The sequence below is a fragment of the Pongo pygmaeus genome, chromosome 2 (assembly GCF_028885625.2).
Source record: "Pongo pygmaeus isolate AG05252 chromosome 2, NHGRI_mPonPyg2-v2.0_pri, whole genome shotgun sequence".
Classification (NCBI taxonomy): domain Eukaryota; kingdom Metazoa; phylum Chordata; class Mammalia; order Primates; family Hominidae; genus Pongo; species Pongo pygmaeus.
The window spans coordinates 98,735,218-98,760,516 of NC_085930.1; the positions used below are offsets into that span (position 1 = coordinate 98,735,218).

Genomic DNA, 25,299 nt, shown 5'->3' on the forward strand with positions numbered 1-25,299 from the left:
AAAACTTATTAAATGTCTCCTACATACCAGGTACTGAGAATTTCTGGAGAAACATCTTAGAAATGAATATCTAAGAATACTTAGAGTAGGCAAATTCAACCCACTGAGTCATTACTACAATGAGTATCTTCAAATGAAATTTTAAATATTCACAGTATCAGCACTTTAACTTTGTTATACAATATAAATTATATAGCAGCTGACCCAATGAAGTAGAGAAACTTGGACCCAGGAAAAGGAAGTGATTTATATAAGGGCACATGGCAGAGCAAGGGCTGGAGCCTCAGTCTTCAAACTTCTTTCGTCAATGTCCATTGAGTTGTCAAGGAGCCTCAGAAATTCTGGGGTGTGGTCACTGATAGCACCAAGTTGAAAGGGACAAAGGTCAGTTCCTCAGTATCCCCAGGCTTTCCACTCCTCATTTGGAGAGTTTCAAAAGTGATTTTTTGGACACCTCCGACTGGCTTCTTGAATAGATATTAAGAGGAAGATAATTACCACAAAGAAGACATCTAGAGACTTGGGGCTCTAAGGTGTCTGGGTGCCCTGACAGATCTTCCCCCCACTTAGTCACGGACTGGTGGTGAGACTTCTTGAACAATCAGGCAAGGAATATTAGACAAAACCAGTTAACGAAATCAGCCAAACATGTTCACCTCAACAGGCTATATTGAGGAGTAGCCTTCCTTAAGATTATCATGTCCAACACTGGTACCAAAAAGGTAAAAGGTTTTCAAACCCTTATGACCCACAGTAATATCATGACTGACAGATAAGATTACTCAGTTAAAAGATAAAAGAAAATATGAAGTCACAGAATACAGCAGGATGCTAATTGATAAGGAAATGTACATAAATGCAGTAACCGTATTGGGGACAGAGCAGTATAAAATAGCGGCCATCAGAAGCCAATAGCAAGGAGTAGGAAGTTGCTAATAAGTGGAAGACTATAAACAGTGACAGGGATCAGAATATGCCACCCCAAAATATGCCACTTTGTCATAAAGATTATTTTCAGCTGAAGGCAACTGAGAAAGAGCACATGCAGGAGGAATTCTGTGTCCTTTCCCTTTTCTGCCTAAAATTTGGACATAAATTTCCTTTTGTGAAGGTGTTTGCCTCCCCCTCTCCTGTACCAGGAAGAGGTAATAACTCTTATCACTGGAAACAGCACTAACTTTAGTCTGCATAGCAAACTTTACTAAACAATCCTTATCATCCATTTGTTTTCCCTATCTATTTACCTTCCCACAATGTACCACCCCTAGAAGCCTAAACCCCCTTTCCTTTGTCTTGTCACTTCTCCATAATTTATTACCCTTTGTTAAAATAGTATATAAACTCAAAGGCCTAACTACTTTTTAAAGTTTTCACTTCTTTCCTGTGTGGCCCCCCCATGTGCATATGAAATAAACCTTTCTCCTAATAATCTGTTTTTGTCAGTTTAATTAATCAGCTTTGGTCACTGAATCTAAGAGGGTAGATGAAAAGTTTTCTCTGTCCCCTAGAACAGCTACCTTCCAGTTTCATGAGAAGAAATCAATTGTGCTTCTGGTCCAGATTCTTAAGAAAAAATGAAAGACACATCGTCATTTAGATTTTTTAAAAAAATCATAACAGTGATATAAATTAATATATGAGGCAGCTTAAATGATTTTATGAAGCAATGAATTTCGACTGATAACACGGTTTACACCAACAGAATCAGACTGTATTGTTATCTGGATAGCTTGTTACCTATAACTAATGCAAATGAGCTATTTCAGAATTCAATTGCTCCAAAACTCAAGGCAATTGTCTTTAAACATGTTATGAGTACTGAATAGTCCCTCAAATATGTGTGTTCAGGAAACAACCACAAGAAGGGAAAAGCTCTGAAACATGTGGGAATGGTAAAATTTGGTCGTTTTCATCTTTCTTTTTGTTGCTAACTAAAATTAATGAGTCACAAACACAGAGTTATTTCAAATAACAATGGCTTCTATATCTCCATGTTGGGAAATTTGAAAATCTAATACCAAAAGCGATAACAAGTTTAAGTCATACATTCATGTACTCATTCACTCACACAACAAACATTTATAGGAGTATTGGGTATGTGAGCCACATGGCAAAGATAAATAAGATGCAGGCTCTCTGAGGTGTCACTGTATGTGCTCCCAGTTTCAACATTCTGTATGTAAAATCAGCTGTGTGTTTTTTTAACCATAGATAAATCAGATGGGTGTGAAATTACATACTGTTTATCAACTAGGTTATAGCTAAGTGATAAGTGCATTACATTCACAGTTTTTTAAGACTTAAACTTATCAGGACGAATAATATAGTTATTTGCTATTTATTTACCTATTAAATGTCTATAAAGCCTGGGCCAAGGAAGACTGCGGACATGAGAGACTTGGGCATGATTCAGTCCTGGGATGTTTACAAAGTGAAGAGACACAGGAGTAAATAAAGATAACCATACTGTATAATATAATAACTGGCCCATGGAGCCAGTGCAGGGAGGAGACTCCAGAAGAGGCAGTACTTAAAAAGAAGCTTAAAGGACTGCAGAAGCATTAGGTAAATAGATTCAACTACAACAAGAGTAAAATCAGGTTCTCCCAAGTGGACACTATTTTACCATTCATTCATCCATATTACCATTTGTATGGTACTATGTTAGGTATTGGGAACAGAGTGGTAAAAAAAAAAAAATGTCAGTTAGTGACCCAGACTTTATTTTAGTGACCCTTACTCTAGAGTTATCATGCATAACTTAAAAATAGTCCAAGCAATATGTAATAATAATAAGCTGTGCTAAGTGCTAACAAGAACAAGAAGTGGTTCTATGAGAGAGTAATAGGTGGTCCCTTTCTATTTGAGGAGTTAAGGAAGGGATTTGTAATTTGAAACATAAAGATTAGGTGAGTGTTAGCCAGGAAACAAGAGAGGACCATGATGGCAGAGGGTGGCTGGTGCTCACCTCCCAGGAACTAAAATAATGGCAGGGAGAAGGCTGGAAGTGTAAGAGTGAACCCAAAAGATCACTTAGAAGTCTGCAGGGATGTTCCAGGCAGGAGACAGGGTAGATGGCACATTGCTAATGATAAGAAGGGAAAATATTTCAGATGTATACTGAGAGTGGAATCAACAGGACTTGTATCTCAAACCCAGTGACATAGTGTTTGCCTCATTTACCAAGAACAAGATATAACAAGGTTCTGGGCCACTATCCTTTGGTACCAACCAAGGCTGTCTTCAGTGGATTTGTCTCTCTCCTAGTCACTGACATTTCTGTACAATAAGACATGTCATGCAGGATTTGCATTCAGGCTTGTTGGCTTCTGAATTTCCCTACATGTATTTTGCTTGTCATTTACGTAGACAAAGAGAAGCAATTTACAACAAAAGAAAACAAGAGAGGCCATATAGCTAGACTAAACATAAGATATCTGTTCCCATAGTTCTTAACATTTTGGAGAATGACAGCCTCCTCTACCAAAAAAATAAAAATAAAATGAAATAATAAGACATGAGCATGTACAAGTTTTGATGTGAGTGATCACAGACTGCTTGAAATTCACACATGGCTGGATGTCAGATTTTTGAGATCTCCTAATGAAGGCCAATCTTCCCATTCTTCAGTTGGAGAAGCTGAGGAGCAGATGTTACATAACATAGTAGGGGAGAAAAAAAATCAAAACGGACATCTTCTGACCCTTTTTAAAATCACTGCATTTTATAACCCATTGAACATTTGGCAGAAACATATCTTTCAGCCAAGATATTCTAACAATGGGACCAGCAGTAACTTATCCCAACCAATCCCATGTGGGAAGAAGCTCCATGGCTCTGCTGGTGGCTACTGGGGTCCTGGGGAAGGATGGTGTTTACAGGTGTGCAGCTACTCTGGTTCTGAGCTCCTGCTAGATTTGTTCTGTTTGTAAACTACCTCACCATCCTAATGCACACTCTCTGGTCCCCCTCCCAAGAGTGTAGAGAGGTACAAAACTAAGACTTCCCATGATATTCTCCAAAAACCACTCCTGGAGGCCTTTGTGAAAATGTGGTGGACTTTCAGTAAGATGCAGAGGTTTTCACTGTAGCAGAGCAAATAGCATGAAATTAAATAGGAGCTATCCTTGCTCTTGAAAAGATCCTGTCACTTTGCCCATCTGGGGTCAGGTCCCCTGTCCACTCACCAAGTCTGCTGCTCCCTCTTCTCTCAGGAGGCAAACTTGCTCTTTTCATTTGTCCCATCTTCTTCTACGGAACATTTCTCTTCTTCCCCTCTTTCATTGCAACTCTGCACTGGACTCCCTACACCTTTCACATCTTGATGGCCCCAACTCCTTTCCTGCAGAAGTTTGGTACTATGTTTGAATACAAGACTGATTTGGAGGTGAACATTTGCAAATAATTGTGCATGGAGGGATGAGATTACATTTGATCATCTCTTCTTAAATAAGACAAAGTGACTATTTAGGGGGAGTAAAACAGAGTTCAGTTATTTAAAAAAAAAAAAAAAGTCTGACAATGTCACGGCTTCTCCTTCCAGCCCCCATCTAGAGTAGTCTGGGTACAAAAGTTTAGACCAGAGGCAAGGTTTCTAAAAGATACCAACTCTTAGCCCCAAGGTTAATTGGCCTGCTTCCTGGAAGGCCTCCAGCATGAGCAACAGATCACTGCTGCACTCTGCGATGCAGAGGTTCCCAGGCTGCTAAACTTGCTTCCGTTCAGAGGTCTACCTCTCTGCCCTGGCCTGCCTTCCAGACACCTTGGCTTGTTCAACTGAGTATTTGAAGCTTTGATCTACTTATTAACCCACTGCTTGACTTGCCTGACTACCCTTAACAGTGGACAGACTTACCATACAAAGTCATTAAAAATGCCCTCAAGGAATTTGATTCAGGACCCTCAATTTCCTTCAGGAGAGAAGTTGTGTGTATCATGAATAACATTTCATGATTTTTGACATACTGACAGCAGTTGGGGTTATATAAATTATAGGATGTGATTACAGTATTTGCTGTGATAACACCATCAAAATCCTTTTGTGATGTATAACACATTCAAAATGCAAATTCCAAGATATTTAAAAGCCCATCAAATAGAATTGTTATGACTCAACATTTAAACCTAGGAATGCTGTGGTTTCTTTTACAAGTGTGATGAGCTGAGTTTTCCTTCTGTCATTTAATATAGCACAGAGAACTCTCCATGTAAGAGATACATGTTGCAAAATTTAAAGCTTCCTACCATGGGTTGCCAAGGCTATGGGAAACATAATTCAGGACAAGTTAGGTTCCAGTGTTTTCATTATTTATTTTTATTTTTATTTATTTATTTATTTATTTGAGACGGAGTCTTACTTGATCACCCAGGCTGGAGTGCAGTGGCGCGATCTCGGCTCACTGCAACCTCCACCTCCCGGGTTCAAGTGATTATCCTGCTTCGGCTTCCCGAGTAGCTGGGATTACAGGCACACGGCACCATGCCCGGCTAATTTTTGTATTTTCAGTAGAGACGGGGTTTCGCCATGTTGGCCAGGTTGGTTTTGGACTCCTGACCTCAAATGATCTGCCTGCCTTGGCCTCCTAAAGTGCTGGGATTACAGGTGTGAGCCACCACGCCCGGCCGGCTCCAGTGTTTTCATATCTCAAAGTGGGTACCACGGTTTTTTTTTTAATTCAGTAGAGGTGATATAACTCAAATTTGTGGGAACAGGAACAACATTTCTAATCTCCCATTAGGCATTCTGAAGACTTTGGCAGTTCCTTAAAGGCAGCCTCAGAGGACACACACGTATGCAGGAGATCTTCTTGCATATAACATGGAATCTGAGGTCACAGTCTCACACCCGGGCAGAAGACCCAGGGTTGAATTCCATTTGTTCCATGAATTATCCCATTTCCTTAGGCAAAATCCTCAATCTCTCTAAACCTCAGCTTCCTCATCAAGTAAATGGAGATAATAGGGCCTACCTGACACATGCAAAAGCTCGTAGCACAGGGTCTGGTGTGCGTTTTACCTGCCGCATAATGGCAGCTCTTAGTACCCCAGTTATTCTTGCTGTGCTACTCAGATGACACCTGCCCTACTCCACCATTAGGAAGGATGCTTCAGAAGTGCATCATCAATTTCCACAGCTCAGCCTTTCCTCTCAAGCTTCTTGGTTCTTACTCTAGTCATTTCTAAATGATACAGTCATAAAGTCTTTTGAGACAAGGAGAGGTGATGGCTTCAGTAGACTTTTTTTTCTTTTTCTCAAGCATGGCATGATGCTTTTAGGCAGGACAAGCTGGACACACGACCTACAGCAGGGGCCTTGACTGCAAAGAGTGAAGGTGACTCTGAATGCTCTTCTGCTGGGAAGGGAAACACATGCATGGCCCAGTCTTTTCCCTTTTCTTTTGGAGAGTGTCAGAACTTGGCAAATCCAAAATAAAAGGAAGGAAGAATTCACTCCACAAAAACTCTATATGGAACAATAAGTAATAATGTTATCCTGAATTTCTACATAATAATGATTAGCACTTATTGAGCACTTGACATAGGCGTGGCACAGTGCTAAACAATATTATGTTTTTAAATCTTCACAACTCTATGAGATCACCACCACTATTCTTTCCATTTCACAAAAGAAACCTTAACAGTATATAATACAGCATTGTTATATGCTATGCAATTTACTGTAGAATACTTCAGAGTAGATGTTTCGATACAAATGTGAATGCTAATTTTAGTCTATATATTAAAAACGGTCAATTGACCTCATTCGGAATATACCTTCCAGCTAGTATTTAAACAAATGGCTACATGTGCTATGGGTATTTATCTCTGACCAACACCAAAAATTTTCTCAATTACTACAATGGATATTAGAAGTGAACTGTTACTGGTAAAATTGGACATGTCCACTCTGTGGATTGGTTCAATATGCTGAAGGAGCCTTGCCTTTCTCTGCAAACACCCAAATAAATACTTTGGGAGCTCTATCTTTAGAAATAGTGCCCCTGGCCAGATTTTTAAACAGTCTTGCCTTCAGCTGCTGACTCAGGCCTCTCAGTTACCTGACTCCAAATAGAACGTTAGCTGACTCTTGCAAATAATGCATTTGCTCTGATGCAAGGGGCCATCAGAACACCTAAAGGATAAAGAGCTGGAACCTCCTTGAGCTTTAAAACAGTTGGCTTTTGTGCATACTTGCTAATAAATATCTGCATAGATGGCAGAATTGGCCTGAGACTTGTTACGGCCTCACTGCTAAATGTTGGAGGATGCCAATAACTACTAAAAATATTTTAACATGTACAAATTACCGAATTGGCTTGGATTGTTCACTGCAAGGACTTAGGCTGTATTTCCTAAAAATGAACATTTATCCTATTGGCCAGCATAGGGACTAATCTTTAGCTCAGCAGATGTCTTGTGTCAATGAACTAGGTAACTTTACATCTGGTTCTGCAAGTGTCCCTAGAACACTGATGGCCAAAGAGTAGACTCTCCTGTTTACTGACCAGCTACAGACAGAGAAGGGCAATCCAGCTTAATAAGAGAACCATACATTCTGAGTGTTCCTAATTCAGCCCTATGTTGGATTATCATCTCCAGAGAAATGGGAAATTGGCAAACTTAATCTAGATTCCATGAAGTCTGGGGAAATCACCAGACCTTACAAAAATGTCTGGCTCTGCTAATATAGCAAAGGGCCTCTGTGAATGTATGTACTGTGGCCAAGGCACAGCCCTTGCTGTGTCTCTGCATTCCCAGCCACTAATCTTCTTTTCCAAGTTTGTTCCTGTTTGCATTCAGTTGTACTTGGTTGAAAATCTGTTCTTAGTAACATTAATAGTTAAAATTAACTATTATTATATAAAATTAAGATTATTTTAACCTTTAAATAACTTAGGTTTAACAAAACCACAACATCTTCTAAATAAAAAGACTCACACATTTTAGTAACCAAATAGGAATATCATTTTTAAAAGAAAGTTTTTTCAATACAATACAATACAGTTTTGTTACATACGTATTGTCATACAGTGATCAATACTTCTTGAGAATTTCATGCTTTTACATACCAGAAAGCCAAATAAGAAGCAGATTGTCAAGTGCTATGATGGCAAACAGCCATCAAAAATCTATGATTCCAACGCCCCCATTCCTCTAGTATACTGTTACAAAAGTTGAAATGCTAATTCATTAAGGATTTCTTAGCGTCTTCTTCAGGAAACTCACTACCATTCTATCAAGATATCAGGCTTTCTGGGAATTTTCCTTTCCAGTCTGGCCCAGAGCAATTAGCTTGGCCTGAATAAGGATGGTAATTAAAAGCACAGAGTATTTACAATCTGATGAAGAACTGAGGGCTAATGCTAAAGAAGCTTCATGGACCTGCATGTTTTTCCTGGCCTCTCCCAATATCAAGTTTCTCTGGAGTTCACCTAAATCATGATGATGTCCCACCAAAAAATCACATTCCACACTTCCCCATAAACCATATCTTTAGCAAGAAAACCACTGTTAGGAACTCTTCCATCAGACCCAAGTAATACAGTATAAACAATATGCCTTAAGTAATCAACCCTTTCCCCAACATATTGCATTTAGCAACATGCACAGAAAAGGAGCACTGCAGAAATCTGGTTCATTCCCCAAATGTCCCTGTTCTTCCTTCAAAATCAGTAACCGCTGCTTAGATGGAGGTGGCATTCATAAAAACCAGTTGCTTCAGACCTAAACTTGATCATTCAGCTAGGTTTTCAAAAGGAAAGACAAATATGACACATGCATTTTGGAGACAATATTTTAGACTCTGTCTTAGTACCACCATCCACGTTGTAGCAATATTCTTTATATTATTTCTTCTGTAATCCTAGGGGTCTCATTGTACCATTTTAGGAAAAGTATAGTGCAGACAGGGAGAAACAAACAAACTGTAGTGCACAGTAAACAGAGACTGGTGGTAGGACTGAGAGCAAGCCACTTGGCTTCTCTGAATTCATCCTGGGTACTTACTCTGTGCTAGGCACAGTATCAGGTTATAGAGACACATCATAGACTGCCCCAGTCCTTACGTTACTGTTCAAGAGATAGACAAAACAAGAATTTTTAAAGATAGGAAAAAGTCAAAGCACCTAATTAAGATAATTCTAAATGATCATAATCTCTATGAAGAAAACCTATAGTGGACCTGAAATGGAAAGGCAATGGGCACATTTTAGCTGAGACAAGGAACATGGGAAAGAGCCTCTTCCCCAGTAGAGAAGCAGAGCAGCAGGGGAGTCTTTCCAGTTCAGAAGGAGAAGAATGTTCAAAAGCCCAGGGGAGGGAGAAAGTTTGGGTTATTCAGGCAACTAAAAGGTGACCAGCATAGCTGATGTTCTGAGAGTGAGGGAGAATGGCCAGCGATGGTGAGGCACTATTGACCATGGTAAGAACTTGGGGGAAATACAGAAAAAAGCACATTACAAGTACAACTGTAAGGGATTATTTTCAAGGATTTCCTGAATGCCCATTGTATACTCGACAGCCAGATTTGATTCCAATCTTGCCAAAATCTTATTTAAAAATACCATTCTGGGCCAGGCGTGGTGGCTTACACCTGTAATCTCAGCACTTTGGGAGGCCAAGGTGGGTGGATCACCTAAGGTGAGGAGTTCAAGACCAGCCTGTTCAACATGGTGAAACCTTGTCTCTACTAAAAATACACAAATTAGCTGGGTGTAGTGGCACACGCCTTGTAGTCCCAACTACTCGGGAGGCTGAGGCAGGAGAATCACTTGAACCTGGGAGGTGGAGGTTGCAGTGAGCTGAGATTGTGCCACTGCACTCCAGCCTGGGCAACAGAAGGAAACTCTGTCTCAAAAAAAAAAAAAAAAAAAAAAAAGCCCTTCTGTTATAACAGTGGGCAAAAGTAACATCATAAGAGTGGGCAAAAGTAACATCAATTTTATCTTAACAATGACACAGCTGATATGTCAGAATGCCATTATCCTAGCTCCTCAAACCATGGACACATGAATTCAGATCTTTTTGATGAATGCGGCAAAATCTTTGTTGGATTGGTAGTGCTGGGTACCTGAGAGAGAAGCCCAGTCTCATGGTGAAGATGCATCCATTCATCACATGCCTAATGAAGATGGCCTTGAGCAAGGATGCTACATGCTGAGTGAAATGTTGGAGACGATGCCATTCTTATCTAACAGCTAGAAAACGTAGATATTTTCACATGACCTCCAATCTTTGGATCTCTGAGTCTATGAGATTTATACACCTGATTCTATACATATACTTACTACGTGCCTGATCATATATCAAGGATGTGACAGTTAACCAGACACCATCCCTCTCCTCAAGGAATTTAAAGTTCAGTGGGAAAAAGTTTATTTGGACTTCTTAATATAATAGTATAAGAAGTTCTGGGATGGTGCTACATGCTTTGGAAACACGCCATCAATGCCCCACTCTAGACTGGAGGTCCATCCAAGGAGGTCAGAGGAGATGATGAAACTGAGACCAAAGGATAAGCCCAGAGGCTTCTGAATGGGGTGGGAGGAAGAGACCACTTCCTGCAGAGAGAACAGCAGGTACAGTAGTCTAGGTGTGAGAGAATACAGGACTGGTTCTAGAGACTACAAATGTGTGAGTAGGGTAAGGCTGGATGGTGGCACGGAATGGGGAAAGGCCCCATTCAAACTGTAACCCCCAGTGTTGGGGAAGGGGCCTGCTGGGAGGTGACTGGATTATTGGTAATGATGTCCCCCCTTGCTGTTCTCCTCACAGTGAGTGCTCATGAGATCTGGTTGTTTAAAAGTGTGTAGCAGTTCCACAATCTCTCTCTTCCTCCTGCTCCAGCCATGTAGGACGTGCCTGCTTCCCCTTTGCCTTCTGCCATGTGGAAGGAAAAGACTGAGATGTTCACTGGAGTCAGGTCATCAAATGCTTTGAATTTAGGCTCCCCTGGAGGGTTTTAAGCCCGTGGTGATCCTACTTAAGCCAGCAGTGAGCCTTTAGATTCTCTAACTTATTAGTTGACAATTAAAATAGCTCAATTATTTATGAAAACTTTTCAAATTGGGTCTTCAAATATTTTCCAGAGGCAGACAGAAAAAGTCATCTAATGTGGTCTCAAGATGTCCCTGCACTTATAAGGTGTGTGAACAGTGTTTCCCACTGGTCCCTGCATTGGAATACCATGGGGGTCCACTGAACCCCATGTTCCTCAAAGGAAGGATCTTTCCATGGAAACAACTGCTCGTTTAACAGTTGGCTAAGTGACAGAGAAACAGACCTTAGGATGAGTACTCCAGCCTTGCTTCATCTTGGGCTGCCTTTAATTTGATCACTTCAGAAGAGAAATCAATGACGAGAGTGTTTAATAGTTGTTTCTATCAACCAGAAAAGATGTTGATGTTCCAGATTTTTAGATTAAACATAATGAAAATTGATTTAAAAGCATGTTCCTTCTGCCTGAATGAACTACTGGCTTTGCTCTTCCTTTCTTTGTTCAGAAAAAGAGAGAAATTTCCCTTAAGGACCTTGCACTGAGAGATAGACTGAGTCATGTCTGCTCTGTACATCTAATAAGAGCATGTGTCACCAGCAGAGTAAGGTTAGGAGGAGCCTTCAATGGCCATTTCACCCACAAGTGGGTGTGAAAGGTCATGAAGACAGGGGAGGCAAGAGTGATTCTCTGCTACTTTTAAATAGAAGCAGGCTAAGAGGCCAAGTCAGGTGAAATGTTCTTACCTATGGTGTCTTTGTGCCATGGCCTCATAGATAAAACATTTATATTTGGCACATCGATTCTTATGGAGTAAAGGTGAAAGAATGAAATCCTTCACATGGAGAAAATCCTGTGTACAGTAACAGAAGAGAAACTGGCAGCTGATATCAAACCACAGGCTGATTCTCTGGGATTATTTTAATTGTTCTGCATGCTGGTAATAAGAGGAATGTGTTCATTTTAGTCTAAACAATGTCAAAGCATGAGAATCAGCTCTGAGAACTTAAGTTACCCAAATATCTGGGCCATGAAGTGGGGGAAAAGCAGTACAGATTTGGTTGTGTTGGCCAAAATATCTTCCTCGGCTCTCAGAAGGCACAAGGGAGAGGGCTTCCCACCACCCACACAGCAGGGATAGTCTATGGAGGAAGGGCAGCATCCTTCAGGATGTGGGGCCGGGGGAGGCTGTGGGGACACTTGGGTCCACTGGGGCTGAAAGGAGGATGTGAGCCTGGGGCTCAGAGAACAGGAAAGAAGACCCACTCCTGAGAGTTAGGATCAGAGCCCAGCCAGGCTGTAACTTACAGAAACCTCAGGCAGAAAGACAGAGGTCTAGAAATGCCAACTCCTTCAGACTCTAGGCATTTCCTCCTATCCAGGCCTCTTTTGTTGTTGTTACAGTTTTGTTTTGTTGTTTTGTTTTTGTTTGGTTGCTGTTTTGTTTTTTAAAATTGGAGACAGGGTCTCACTCTGTTGCCCAGGCTAGAGTGCAGTGGTGCAGTCATGGCTCACTGCAGCCTTGATCTCCAGGGCTCAAGTGATCCTCCCACCTCAGCCTTCCGAGGAGCTGGGACCACAGGCACATTCCACTGTGCCTGGCTGATTTCTTCAATTTATTTTTTGTAGCGACAGGGGGTCTTACTATGTTGCCCATCTCCAACTCCTAGGCTCAAGCAATTCTCCTGCCTAAGCCTCCCTAAGTGCTGGAATTACAGGTATAAGCCACTGCAGCCAGCCTCCAGACCTCTTAGAAAATGTTATCCATAGCCCTGGCTGATCTGTTTCTATCCCTTGGCCTTCTGGGCCATAACTGATTGGATAAATGATGGACATCTGACCTCAATGGAACCATGGGCTAGAGAGAGTTGTGTATATAATTTGCTCAGAAATGTAAACTCAGATACACACACACACTGATTTCATCCTTATTGGATCTGAACTGGGGCATTATGTAAAGCCAGGACTGGGAGGAGACCAGAAGACCTATGATTGGGGGCGGCAAGTAGGAGGGACATGAAAAAAGAACAAAGGAAGAAGGAAGAAAGAACAAAAAGAGTGGTCATTTGCTCTTGGTGGCTTCTTACTCCTTGATGGTCCCTGTCCCTCCTGGGGCTGCCCCTGAGCCATCCAGTACATTTCTCACAGCTTGAGTGGGTTCTCTTGCCTAGAGCCAATGCTTTCTAAGAGGTGACAGAAGTACAATAAGCTAGTGTTTGATCATCAGAAGTGATGAAGAAAAATAAGGCCGAAATATGATAAAATAGTCATATTACTATACTAACTTCCTCAATTTGATTTTTGAATACAGACACAATCTGCCAATCCCCATAGCCATCTTTCCTAACTGGACTCAACCCAGCACTCTGTTGTAAACTTAAGGGTACAACAGAGAATCCACAGCAGAGAATCCTATACTACTATTCTCAGAGGTTGACACCTGATTACATAGAATACTACCTAGGCTCTGCAGTGCCAGGAAAGATGAAAACAATGCTTCAGAGCCTCCCTGGGATGTGGCCAAGCAACTGGGCTTCATGTCTCCATTTCCCAATACCTACCAGAGGACCTCTGCTTCTATGTGCTTTATATGAAAGGGTCCACAAAGACATTTAACTAAAGGGCTCCATAGCTTAACAACATGGTATCATAATTAATACCCTGCTGATGTGGTACATGATCTTGGGCACGGATTGGTTTCGGATTCTACCAACAAGTTTTGTGCAGGACTCTGGTACTTCTCAGTCTTCCCAGGATCAATTTCCTTTTGGATTGATTTCTCCTCACTCTGTGAGACTGAGGCCATTAAGTCATAGGTCCGTCTCATCTCTCAATGTTTGGCTGTGACTCAAACAGGCCTATCTATCATGGGCTTAATATAAATGCTGAAAGGCAAATAAATTAAGGGTTATAAACGTAATGAAAGTTAACATTATGTTAGATACCAAAAACAGTAGAGCCATTTTTGGCACCATGTAGAGAGATCCTGTCTGGGAATTAAGCCAATAAGAGTCAAGGAACAGTGGCCGGGCGCGGTGGCTCACACCTGCAATCCCAGCACTTTGGGAGGCTGAGGCAGGCAGATCACAAGGGCAGGAGTTCGAGACCAGCCTGGCCAGTATGGTGAAACCCTGTCTCTACTAAAAATACAAAAAGTTAGCCAGGTGTGGTGGCGGGCGCCTGTAATCCCAGCTACTCAGGAGGCTGAGGCAGGAGAATCACTTGAACTCAGGAGGCAGAAGTTGCAGTGAGCCAAGATCGTACCACAGCACTCCAGTACAAAGAGTCAAAGAGCAAGTCAAAATAATATTGGGATTAACCCCTGATGTGGTTTGGGTCTATGTTCCCGCCCAAATCTTGTATCAAATTGTAACCCCTTGTGTTGGAGAAGGGGCCTGCTGGGAGTTGACTGGATCATGGGTGCAGACGTCCGCCCTTGCTGTTCTCCTGAGAGTGAGTGAGTGCTCACGAGATCTGGTTGTTTAAAAGTGTGCAGCACCTCCCCACTCTCTCTCTTCCTCCTGCTCCAGTCATGTAGGACATGCCTGCTTCCCCTTCGCCTTCCGCGATGATTGTAAGTTTCCTGAGGCCTCCTCAGCCATGCTTCCTATATAGCCTGCGGAACCCTGAGCCAATTAAACCTCTTTTCTTTATAAATTACCCAGTCTCAGTCTCGGGTAGTTCTTTATATTAATAGCAATGCGAGAAGAAACTAATACAACCCCTGAATCTAGTCACACCCCAAGACAGAACTGCATAGACATCCTGGTTCCAAGAGTCATCAAATTGCCTTTTTGACCATTGCCACTTTGCACTGGAAGCTGTGACTTGTAAACAAAGAGTGCTGAATAAGCCATCACGTTGTATGATTATTCAGGCCAGATGCTCTTATCCATTTGTGTATGGCAGAGGATAGAGGCTGTTCTTTCATTACAGACAGTTTCAAATCATTAATCCATAAAAGTAGAAACAACAATAAACACCTGAAATCTAGAAATCATTTTCATTTTTAGCCCTAAGCTTTTCTACTAGTTGACAGTCACCCATATAGAGTGTTAGGACACCTTTTCTGAAGATAATAATTTTATATCATCAATTCATAGTTTCATAATACCAACTCTGTTTAATAGAAAACTCTAGAATCAATGGAAGAGGAAAATATTTGGATGGATATAAGTGGTACCAAAAATCAGGAATACACTCATATTTTTAACATCTCCTGGAAAAAAATAATCATAATAGTAATCTGTTTCAATGGAAATAAAGTACTGTAATATTTATAGTCTGTGCCAGAGTTATAATGACTGCAGGGCCAGAAGTGAAGTGTCACAGCATGCTCCACATGTTTTTAACACGGTTTCTAAAGGCTCTGGAGGCTATTAAATTTTATGAACCCATCTGCTATGAAATAGAGGTCCCAACATAATCAGTTTCCTCCTTGCCATGTAATGCAGATGGCATTCTGTGTTCCACAGCCCAGCAGGATGGTTTATGTTTCTCTTTACGTGTGTGTCTTTGTTTTGATGATTTGAACTTCTTTGATATGCAGCAGTGTCTTGGAAAAATACTCTAAGTTCCATTTCCAAGCCCAAGAACATCCTTAGGATGGCTTTGACCCCGTTTAATTGCTTCTAGGCAGTAAGAGGTTATAGCTTAATCACCCAAATGACTCCTAAATGGTCTAGGTGCCATTCCTAGATGGGAAACTGAAACAAATGTGCAATTTATCAGATGCAAAGTGTTTTCTCCAAGTTGGACTTAGTGGGGGGTGAGGAGGAGGGATACAGGTCCAATTTGCAAATGAAACTAAATTGGTTTGAAAAGTTCCTACAAATTGCCTACTGAATTGCATTACCAGCAAACGGGAGGGGCAAGAGGGCTTGATAATGAATTCTCATTATTTTAAATGGTCACATTCCCACTGTTTCTAAAACATTTCTTTGCTTCCCTTCTGTGTGTCACTGTGGTCTGTGTAAACTCCCCTGGAGGGGCTGATCAGGAATGCTGATGCTTCCTTGGTTTGATACTGGTTCTACCCTGCACAGCAAGTTGAATAGCATTCCCAAGCTGATTAAGACCCAACTCCAAAGCACAAGTCATTTGCTTTTAAAATGCAACAAATTCCATTGTTAATGATTTTTTGCTCTGCACCTAAGAGATAATGACTATGCATGACTTCTATTCATATGAGAGGCCCATGAATTTCAGAATTCTGGTGTTTGCTGTTTTGTCAATTAATACATGAGATCTTATTAGATTCAACATAATTAATGTTGTTAACATTAAGTCATTTATTTGGATTTCACCAGGAAAACAAATTGAACAGAACAGCCAAGCAGGAAACAGAATATTTAATCAGACTGGTAGCAACAAGCAGGGAGAATGGGCCCTGAAAGGAAGTTTTGTCAGTTTCTGATTCTAGAATTGGTTAAAGCAATGGTTGGCTCTCATGTGCAAGAACCCAAACTCAGCTTCTGTTCACAGCTAAACTTTTATCTTGAACTTGTCCAGAACCAAAACTATGAATCAATGTATAATTAATAGCGAAAGCACCATACTCACGGGTCATTTTTAAGCTATTTATTTAAGCATTAAATCAGTTATATAATTATATTCATTGCTGCTGGGTTTTCAGCCACAAAAACTTATGAGTCAAGCAAAGAGGAATTCCTTTTCCTTAACTACCCAGATAATTACAGAGAAAGAAGAGTCAGACTATATTAAGCCATCTTTTGGGTACAAGTGTCCAAACGTACTAGATAATCAACAAATACTTACCTACTCCCTTAGTATTTAGTAGAAATAATTCACATCAGCAGGGTCACAGATCTTCTGATTCCTAAAGGAATCATAGCTCCTTTCAGACTGCAATATAACAAAGAGAACGAGGCTCCTCTGGGAAACATCAGTGCTAAGTAGAAACGTTATGATGAAGAATGGACATAGCTAACCTAAAACCTTCTCTTGACAGTTTGCAGGAGATATGGTTGCATTTCCTTCCGGCATTATCTTTCCCTCTCAGACCAGAGCACATGGACAGAGACCACTGGGGTAGGCAAGATTCAAAAATGGCCCCCAAGATTTCTGCCCCAAGTACATACCCCATCAAATTCCCTCTCCTTGAGTGTGAGCTGATGAGATATCCCTGGTATAATTAGATTACTAATCAACTGACTTGGAGTTAATTAAAAAAGAAATGATCCTGAGTCAGCCTGACTTAATGGAAGAAGCTTTTAAGGGAAGGTGAAGCATCGGAGAGATGTATTTTTGCTGGGCTGGAGGAAAACAAACAGCATTGTGTGACAGCCTACAGGGGCCACATGGCAAGGAACTTTGGGTGGCCTTTGGGAGCTGGGAGTGGTCCCCAGTTGACAGCAAGCAAGAAAATGGTAACTCAGTCCTATACGGGCAAAGAACTGAATTCTGCCAACAAGCTGAATGAGCTTAGAAGAGGCCCCTGAGTTGCAGATGAGACCTGCAGTGCACCCAACACTTCCTTACAGCCTTGTGAGTGCCTGAGCTGAGGATCCACCTAACTTGTGCTGAGACTTTTGAACCATGGCAACCTGGAGATGATACACTTGTGTTGTTTAAAGCCACTAAGTCTGTGCTGATTTGTTAAAGGGCAGTAGAGAACTAGCAGAGCCATACAGGTGATGCTGACCCACATAATGGGAGTGTGTTGGTTGTTTCTAGATGGAAATCACAGCTGCTCACACACCAATTAGTGGCCCCTCTCTGTGTCTGGAAAGATCTGTTCTTCTTGGAGTACACAGCTGCCCGAGGCCACTAAGAGACAATAAGACAAAAAGCAGACACTAACCCAGCCCCCAGATCCACCACATCAACCAAGGATGACACAAACAAATCAAGGAAAATTACCCTATAGAAAGAAAGAAAGAAAAATTAAGTATCAATTTTCTCTGAACGCAAGGAAGATGTTTTTTTTCTCCCTAGTTTTTTATGGTTGCTTTGCCCATATTCAGCACAGTGGTAATTTTTTAGCAACTTTCTTTAGAGTCTTTCCAAAGCATTCATTTACAGATTCACAGAAACAATGACTTTCTTTTCATACTTACAATTTGTTGGTTTAAATAATATTTAATTCATTTATAAAATTATGATAAAATTACCACTGGCATCATTAGGTTTGGGAATGGAGACAACTGACTTCATTCAAGTAAGCTTGCAACTCAAGCATGGGGAACAGACATATGCTTCGTGCACCAGAATTGCCTTCCAGATCACGTGTCCAGGGTGCTGTGGGCGACAGGCACAAATGGTTGCATTGCCAAGGGTGCTTAACTGACACTGAGTCAGTTAAGCTGTGGCCAATTAACCCTTTTCCCGTCTAAAACAAAAAAAAGTCCAGCTTGCTGCCAGCATTCATTTAATTTTGCATAAACACGGTCTTTGAGGTTCAAGCAAATCTGACCGATTTTCAACGTGAAAATAAAATATAAAAACTGTTCTTGGAGTTATTTCTAAAACAGAACTAACATCAAAATTGTTTGAATCGTCAGAATCGCTTATTTTGGAAAAATCGGATTCATCAAACAAATCTTCGGCCAACAACTGTTCGAGAATGATGTTAACATCATGTGTAGGAATGCAACATTCTCTAGGATTTGACAATTTTAGCAATTGAGAATTACTATATTTTGTAAATGTAAATACCACTACTAAAAACAGAATGTTTTGGGAAATAGAAGACATCATTCTCTTTATAGAATATTTATAGAAAAATAATAATAAAAGTGAGATATTTCGTGGCAAAGTTATCTCGGGTTAACAGCTGCAGCCACAAGTGTCAGCAGCAAGTATTTTCAGGGCAAATGGGCAAAGGGTGAAGGGGGCTGCTACCGTATTTCCCTTTCCTTGTGTAATTCAGCAAGGACTCTCCTCAGTAAGGGTGTTAGGGGTGAAAGGTTCTTCCTTGCTAGTGCAGCACGATCCCAGTGTTTTCTGGGGACACTGACCCAGGCACCTACCCCCAGACATTAGTGCCTAGCTCACAGCACATAATTACAGCCAAATGAATTCCAAAGAATTAAAGAGTATCTTTAAACAAACAATGTTTTCCAAGATACTCATCATACTTAACTACCAAGTTCTATTATGAATATGGTAACAATCATGTAGTTACTATGTGAGACCCAGCTCAAAGAAAGGAGAATCCAGTATTTTTAAAAACTTCCTTCAGCCCAGGAAATAAACTCACACTAGGTTTTCTAAAATTGGGAAATGACAATAAATAGTATTTATTGCATTCATACTATGCATAGACATTTAATCCTTAGAGTGAACCCTGGAAGACAGGTCGTATTCTCATGTTAGAAATGAGGAAAACTATACTTAAAGAGGCTAAGTAACTGGCTTAAAGTCACACAGCAAATATGGAGTAGGTATGCAATTCAAACCTGGGATGGTGTTCTAATCTAAATTCAGTGCCCTTAGTGAATAAACTAAGGTAGAGGATACATATACTTAAAAAAAAATCCAGAGCTATCAATACCAACAAAACATCAGGTTACTAAAATGGAGTCAATCACCAGCCCTAATGCCAAGTGCTCCTGGAGTCTAGTCTCTTTCATTACTGCAAGCTGGGTCGCCTTAGGGTAATGCGAGCTTAAAACTTGTCCTGGATGTGTCAGGACAGTCATGAATTCAAAATTGCTCATCTCCCCCTTGATCTTCTGGGTGGTTCCAAAGTTGATGAGCATCTCAGAATTTAGACTCTGCAGATGAGTTCACCACGTGAATCCTATTTTGACCCTGTATAAATGATGGGGCTTTGTTGTTGTTTGTTTGTTTGTGTCCTGGCAGAATCCAGGTCCACATAAGGAGTTGGAAGAAACTGTTGCTTCCTGGTCAGAGGTACCTGTTGAAGCAGCAGCTGCCTTCTCTTCATCCGGCAGACCTAACAAAGAGGAAGACAGACTCCCCAGTGTCCTTCCTGGCCTGATAGGTTGCTCAACACCACGAAGAGGAGAAGGAACCCTCAGAACATTCTACCGGGAGATCTATTTATCAGGGCAATTTGCAAAGATACAACAACAGAACCTTGGGAAGCATAGCAACAATGTTGGGCTATCATTTTAGGGATAACCTGATTCTGTGGGTTTAGTTTTACGAACCTCAAAGAGTTCTTTAAGAAGTGGAATAAATGAGCTCTGTCATCTTGGCATACCAAGTTTACTTAGTAATGGGCCACTTGAAATGTTATTTTAAAGTAAATAAGAATGATTATGGCACAGCATATAAATTTTATGCAAATGTTTAAGATGAAGCAAAAGACTTCAGAGACTTTCCTCTGTGACTACATGCCCAGATCTGCCCCACCATCTATTTTGGCTCTGTGGTCACAAAAGTTCTTTAGCGCAAAAGTTTGAGTAGCAATGGATTCTCCCTCTAACTTCCTATATCTGTATGTAATTAGCAAATCTAATACAACGACCGATTTAAGTGATGAACATTACCTAAAGCAAGGCATCATATTAATGCAAAGCTGTATCTGCTTCATGAACTTATATCTGCCGTGAGCATCAGGTTATGTGTCCCTGGCCAAAACAATACATAAGTGTGATGTGTCTTTCTCTGCAGGCACACAATGTCCATCTGCTTCTCATTGGTGGTGCTAATTTTGAGGACCCGCTCAAGATGTTGCTGAAATTCATCCAATATATTGCATACTAAGACAGTGTATATAGTATCCCACTGTTCAGGTGCTACTTTTTCCCCCTCATGACTAATGAAAAGTCTAGGGAAGCATTTTGAGATCATAAAAATACCCTGCTCATCATCGAACTTTCCTCCTAGATTTAGCATCCATTGACAGACCTTTGCCCTAACTGGTCTTTATCAAAATGGTTGCAAAATAGTGATTTTCCAACTCCATCACTCCCTCCTCATTTACCAGTCAGCACTCCATTACACACTGCACTCTTCTCACCCACTGACTTACCTATCTGGTTCATCTGTTTGGGATTTGTTTAGTTATTTATTATCAGTAAGGACACGTGGATTTCTGTTTTATTCAACAAGTTACAAGCCATTATTGTCATTCCTTATTTTGAGGCTCAAATTGTCCCAGATTTGACCAATGAGAGCCTCTTCATGCTGATCCTGTGTCCTTTTGACATGACCACATTATTGTTTTGAGCACTTCCTTAGTTTCTGGCACAAAATATTCCAAGCTTATTATTATTATTGTCATCATGATTATTATTATTTGGTACCTTCTCTGCTGCAGCCCTGGAATTAGCAATTACTCTAAGGGTCCCTGGCTCCTCTTAGTGGGGAGTGTTTTTTAGAAGCCAGAATCTGGGTACTGGATGGGCTCATTGCTACTTGGGTGCCACTGCTTGTAGGTCCTTTAGAAAGACAGAGTTGGGATTTTTCAATCAAGTCTAATCCCATAGGTGGATCCCCCTGTCTTCAGCATTTACACATCTGCCCAATACCTCCATACTCACAAAATGGATTCAGAATTGCTGTAACCATATTACCACAAACGACACCAAATGGAGTTTAGAATTTATTTGCAGTTCTCTTTTCCTCCCTAGATCGAGGGGTAGAGAGTGAAAGTATTGTGTTCAAAATTTAATATTGTGTGTACTACTATATTCTAAAGTTTTTTTCCTCCCTTTCTGAGAAACTTTGTTATTCACTTGAAATATTATTGGATTCATTTTGTTCTGTTTGCATTCACTTTTAATTTTCCCCCAATCTTAATTTTTGAATACGCAGAACATTAATATGCTTTCAAAAGTCAAAACTGTGCAAAAAGTTATACTCAGAGTTGTGTCATTTTCTCCCCAAGCCCTGCACCACCTCCCATATCCTAACAAGATGTGGGAGGTGGTGCAGAGAAGATGGCTTGGGGAGGGAATGATAGTTCTGCTGGTAACCAGCTCTGTTGGTTTCTGGTTTATTCTGTTTCTTGTTTTTGCTTTTTTTTTTTTTTTTTTTGTAAAGTAAGTAATTACATATCTATCTTCTTTTTTCCTCATTTCCTATATAAAAGGTAGTATGCTATATATAATTCTTGCAAAAAGTAGTATGCTATATGTGATTTTGCTCATTTTTCTTAGAAGTATATTCTGTAAATCACTATCAACTAATGCAGGTCAATCTCATTCTTGTTTTTAATATTGACTCCATTAGGTGTAGGTACTATAGTCTATTCAATCTCTTATGTTTGGGCATTTAGGTAACCCAATATTTTGAAATTACAAGCTGCTCTGCAATGAACAAACTTGTGCATATATGTTTTTGTGCTGTTAGAGGTCCATCTTCAGGGTTGAATTCTTAGAAGTAAGATTGCTGGGTCAAAGGGTAAATGCAAATTAACTTCCATAGAGATTGCCCCATTTTGCATTCCCACAATCAATGAATAAGAGTGTCCCTTTTCCCATAGCCTCACCAACAGAGTGCATGGCTAAGCTTTTAGTTTTTGCCACTCTGATGGGTGAGAAATGGTATCTCATTATAGTTTAATTTGCATTTTTCTTATTATGAAGTTGTACATCATGTTTAAAAGCCATTTTTTATTCTTTTTTGTGAATTGTCAATTTTTTTGCTCACTTTGTTCCTATAGTAATTTTGGGGGTTTCTCCTCAATTTTAAAAAGTTCTTTATATATTGGAGATTATTAATTCTTCATGTGTGCTATGTGTCACAAATATTTTCTCCTATTTTATCATTTGTCTTTTGGCTTTGCTTATGATGTGTTTTTGGCTTACAAAAGTTTTTTTTGTTGTTGATAAATAAGTTGTAGTCAAACTTATTTATCTTTCTCTTTATTGCCTGTAGATTTTATAGTCATTGTTAGAAAGTCTTCCCAGAATCCAGGTCACAGAGCAATTTACCCAGGTTTTCTTCTACTGCTTGTAATGGTTTCATTTTTTACAATTTAGATGTCTGATCCACTTGGATTTCTTCCTTGGGTATAATGTGAAGACTGAACTAATTCTATTTTTCTCTAAATGGCTATCTGATTTTCCCAAAAGCATCTATTACAAAGGCCATCTTAGCCCCACTGATCTCAGACATCACCTCTATTATATACTAAATCCCCATATGTAGTTGATTTTTTGGACCTTCCACTCTACTGATCTCTCTATCCAGGTGCTACTACCATAATGTTTTAATTGTAGAAACTGTGTCTTATATTTTTTTAAATTGATGAAACAAATAAAATGACTGAACAAACTGGCTATTTGGGGTTTGTACACAAAACCACTGAGTGATTTGGTTACTTTAATACTAACTAGCCACACTCCTCCTCCTCCTCCTCACTCCTATTTTTCCTGCCTTACCCAACAACATACAAGAAAAGATGAAGTTATCATCATGGCTGCTATTGTTAATATGGTGCCAACATAAATGGGGCAGCTTATTTTGTTTCCATGATTTAAAACCAAACTGGGGACAGACTCAAGCTGATAAAAGCTCATGGTCTCCCCAGCATCAGAGAAGCCTTTTCAGCTCAATATTCATCTTTATTCAAGATGACTTTTCCTGGGGAAGGAGTCTCCCTTTTTGACAAGGAGATACATTCATATTTCCAGGGCCACATTGCATACTTTAAGGCTGAGACGGGGCAGGCTGCTGTGGCCTGGCCTGTGTCATGGTGTCCCCTGAAATGAGTTCCCACATGCTTTTCCTGCCCTGAGTTTGCCTGCAGCTGCCAGAAGTGCAGCAGGAATGAGAGAGCCCAGGGAGAGAAAAGCTGACCCATGACAGCCATCGAGATCACTCTGGAGGATAGCTGTGTCTGGGTTACAGTGATTAATGTGATGTTAATCCCAACAAAAATGACTAGAGAGAGGCCCTGTGAGAACACTTAGAATCAATAAATGAAAAACACCACTCCCATCAGACTCATTATCACTATGAAAAATCACCCTGAGATTACATAAGAAACCTAGCCATTGAGCCATTACTTGATGATTGGCAAAGCTCCTCCTTTTCAGCTAATTCAGCATCAGAATCTGCTGCTTAGAATTCGGCTTTAGAATGGGCCCATGGTCAGAGTTCAAACAACAATCCAGTGCCTACTGAACCACCATTCAAGCATATTCTCACTTATGCATGGGAAGAAAATGCAACTGTAGCCTCCATGGTGGCCCCAATTCATTATTAGAGCTGAGCTTTGGTTACATTCCCAATTGAGACACAAAGATTCATTGCCAGGACTGGGGCTCACATATGGTGAGGACAGAATCTAAGAATGCTTGTAATCATTGCTACACTGACAGAATTTGAACACACGTGAAAAAGTGGGACAGAAGTAACGAGAAAAGACACAAGCAAAACGTGATTTCTTTTGTGCAGACCAGCTACCTTTCTGAAGTACGTGTCATACTTTCTAGTACATTATGATTTTTCACCAACTTTGCTTGTCAAGGTGACCAACACTACACAAACAATCAAGAAAAGTGTCACTGAACCCAAAAAATAACAGTGATACAGTTGCTATTTTCTAGAATTAACACAATTTGGGGATGGGGGTAAAGCTTAGCCTCTTTCCCGGGGCCCCATGGACTCACAGTGCTGTCAATGTAAGCTTCGGTCCACACCACATCATGCTCCTGGTCGATGACTTTAGGCCGGCTGAGCACGTGAAGGTATTCCATGACATTCTCCTGCACATCAGCCAAGGTGGAGATCTGGGTAAAAAATCCTGCCAAAACCCAAGGGAGGGCCAAGTTTAGTAACAGACAGAAAGACCTGCAACTGGGAATATGCATATGCCGTGCCTTCTTGCCCTCTAGCTAGTTTCCTTCTTTTTTCTTTTCAATGTTAGCTCCTCTCCCCCATTTTTCTTTTCAACATTAGCTCCTCTCCCCCATCACTCACTTTATAAGTTCATGTTAGAAAATACAGTCAAGCAAATGTAATGAAATTAAAATCAACCATAAACTCATCTCCCAGAGGAAGTTCCTGTTAATTCTTTGGAGAATATCCTCCCAGAGTTTATATGCACAACCCCCCCATATATATATACACACACACACACAATATATGTTTACACACACATACAGTATGTGTGTGTGTTTATTCCCGGGTAGAAATGACAGTCCTTTCTACATGATATTTTGTAACCTTATTTTTTCACTTTTGTGAGTCTATTTCCAAGGGAAAAACTAGGAACCACAAAAATTAAAGGCTAGTTCATTTTTATAAACATAACAATAATAGTTATGATTAATTTTTGAGTGCTAAGTGCCATAAAATTTGCTAAACACTTGATCAGCGTTGTCCCTTTTCTTTGTGACAACATGTTTAAGTGTAGATGACTG

General features: G+C 40.4%; 1 protein-coding gene across 1 annotated transcript in view; it reads right to left on the bottom strand.

The window, feature by feature from the left end:
* Positions 1-25,299, bottom strand: part of CACNA2D3 (calcium voltage-gated channel auxiliary subunit alpha2delta 3) — a 924,385-nt gene that overhangs the window by 275,140 nt on the left and 623,946 nt on the right. The window contains exon 13 of the mRNA XM_054481187.2: positions 24,547-24,680. Within this exon, the coding sequence (XP_054337162.2) occupies positions 24,547-24,680 (134 nt within the window). The remainder of the gene's footprint in view (positions 1-24,546; positions 24,681-25,299) is intronic.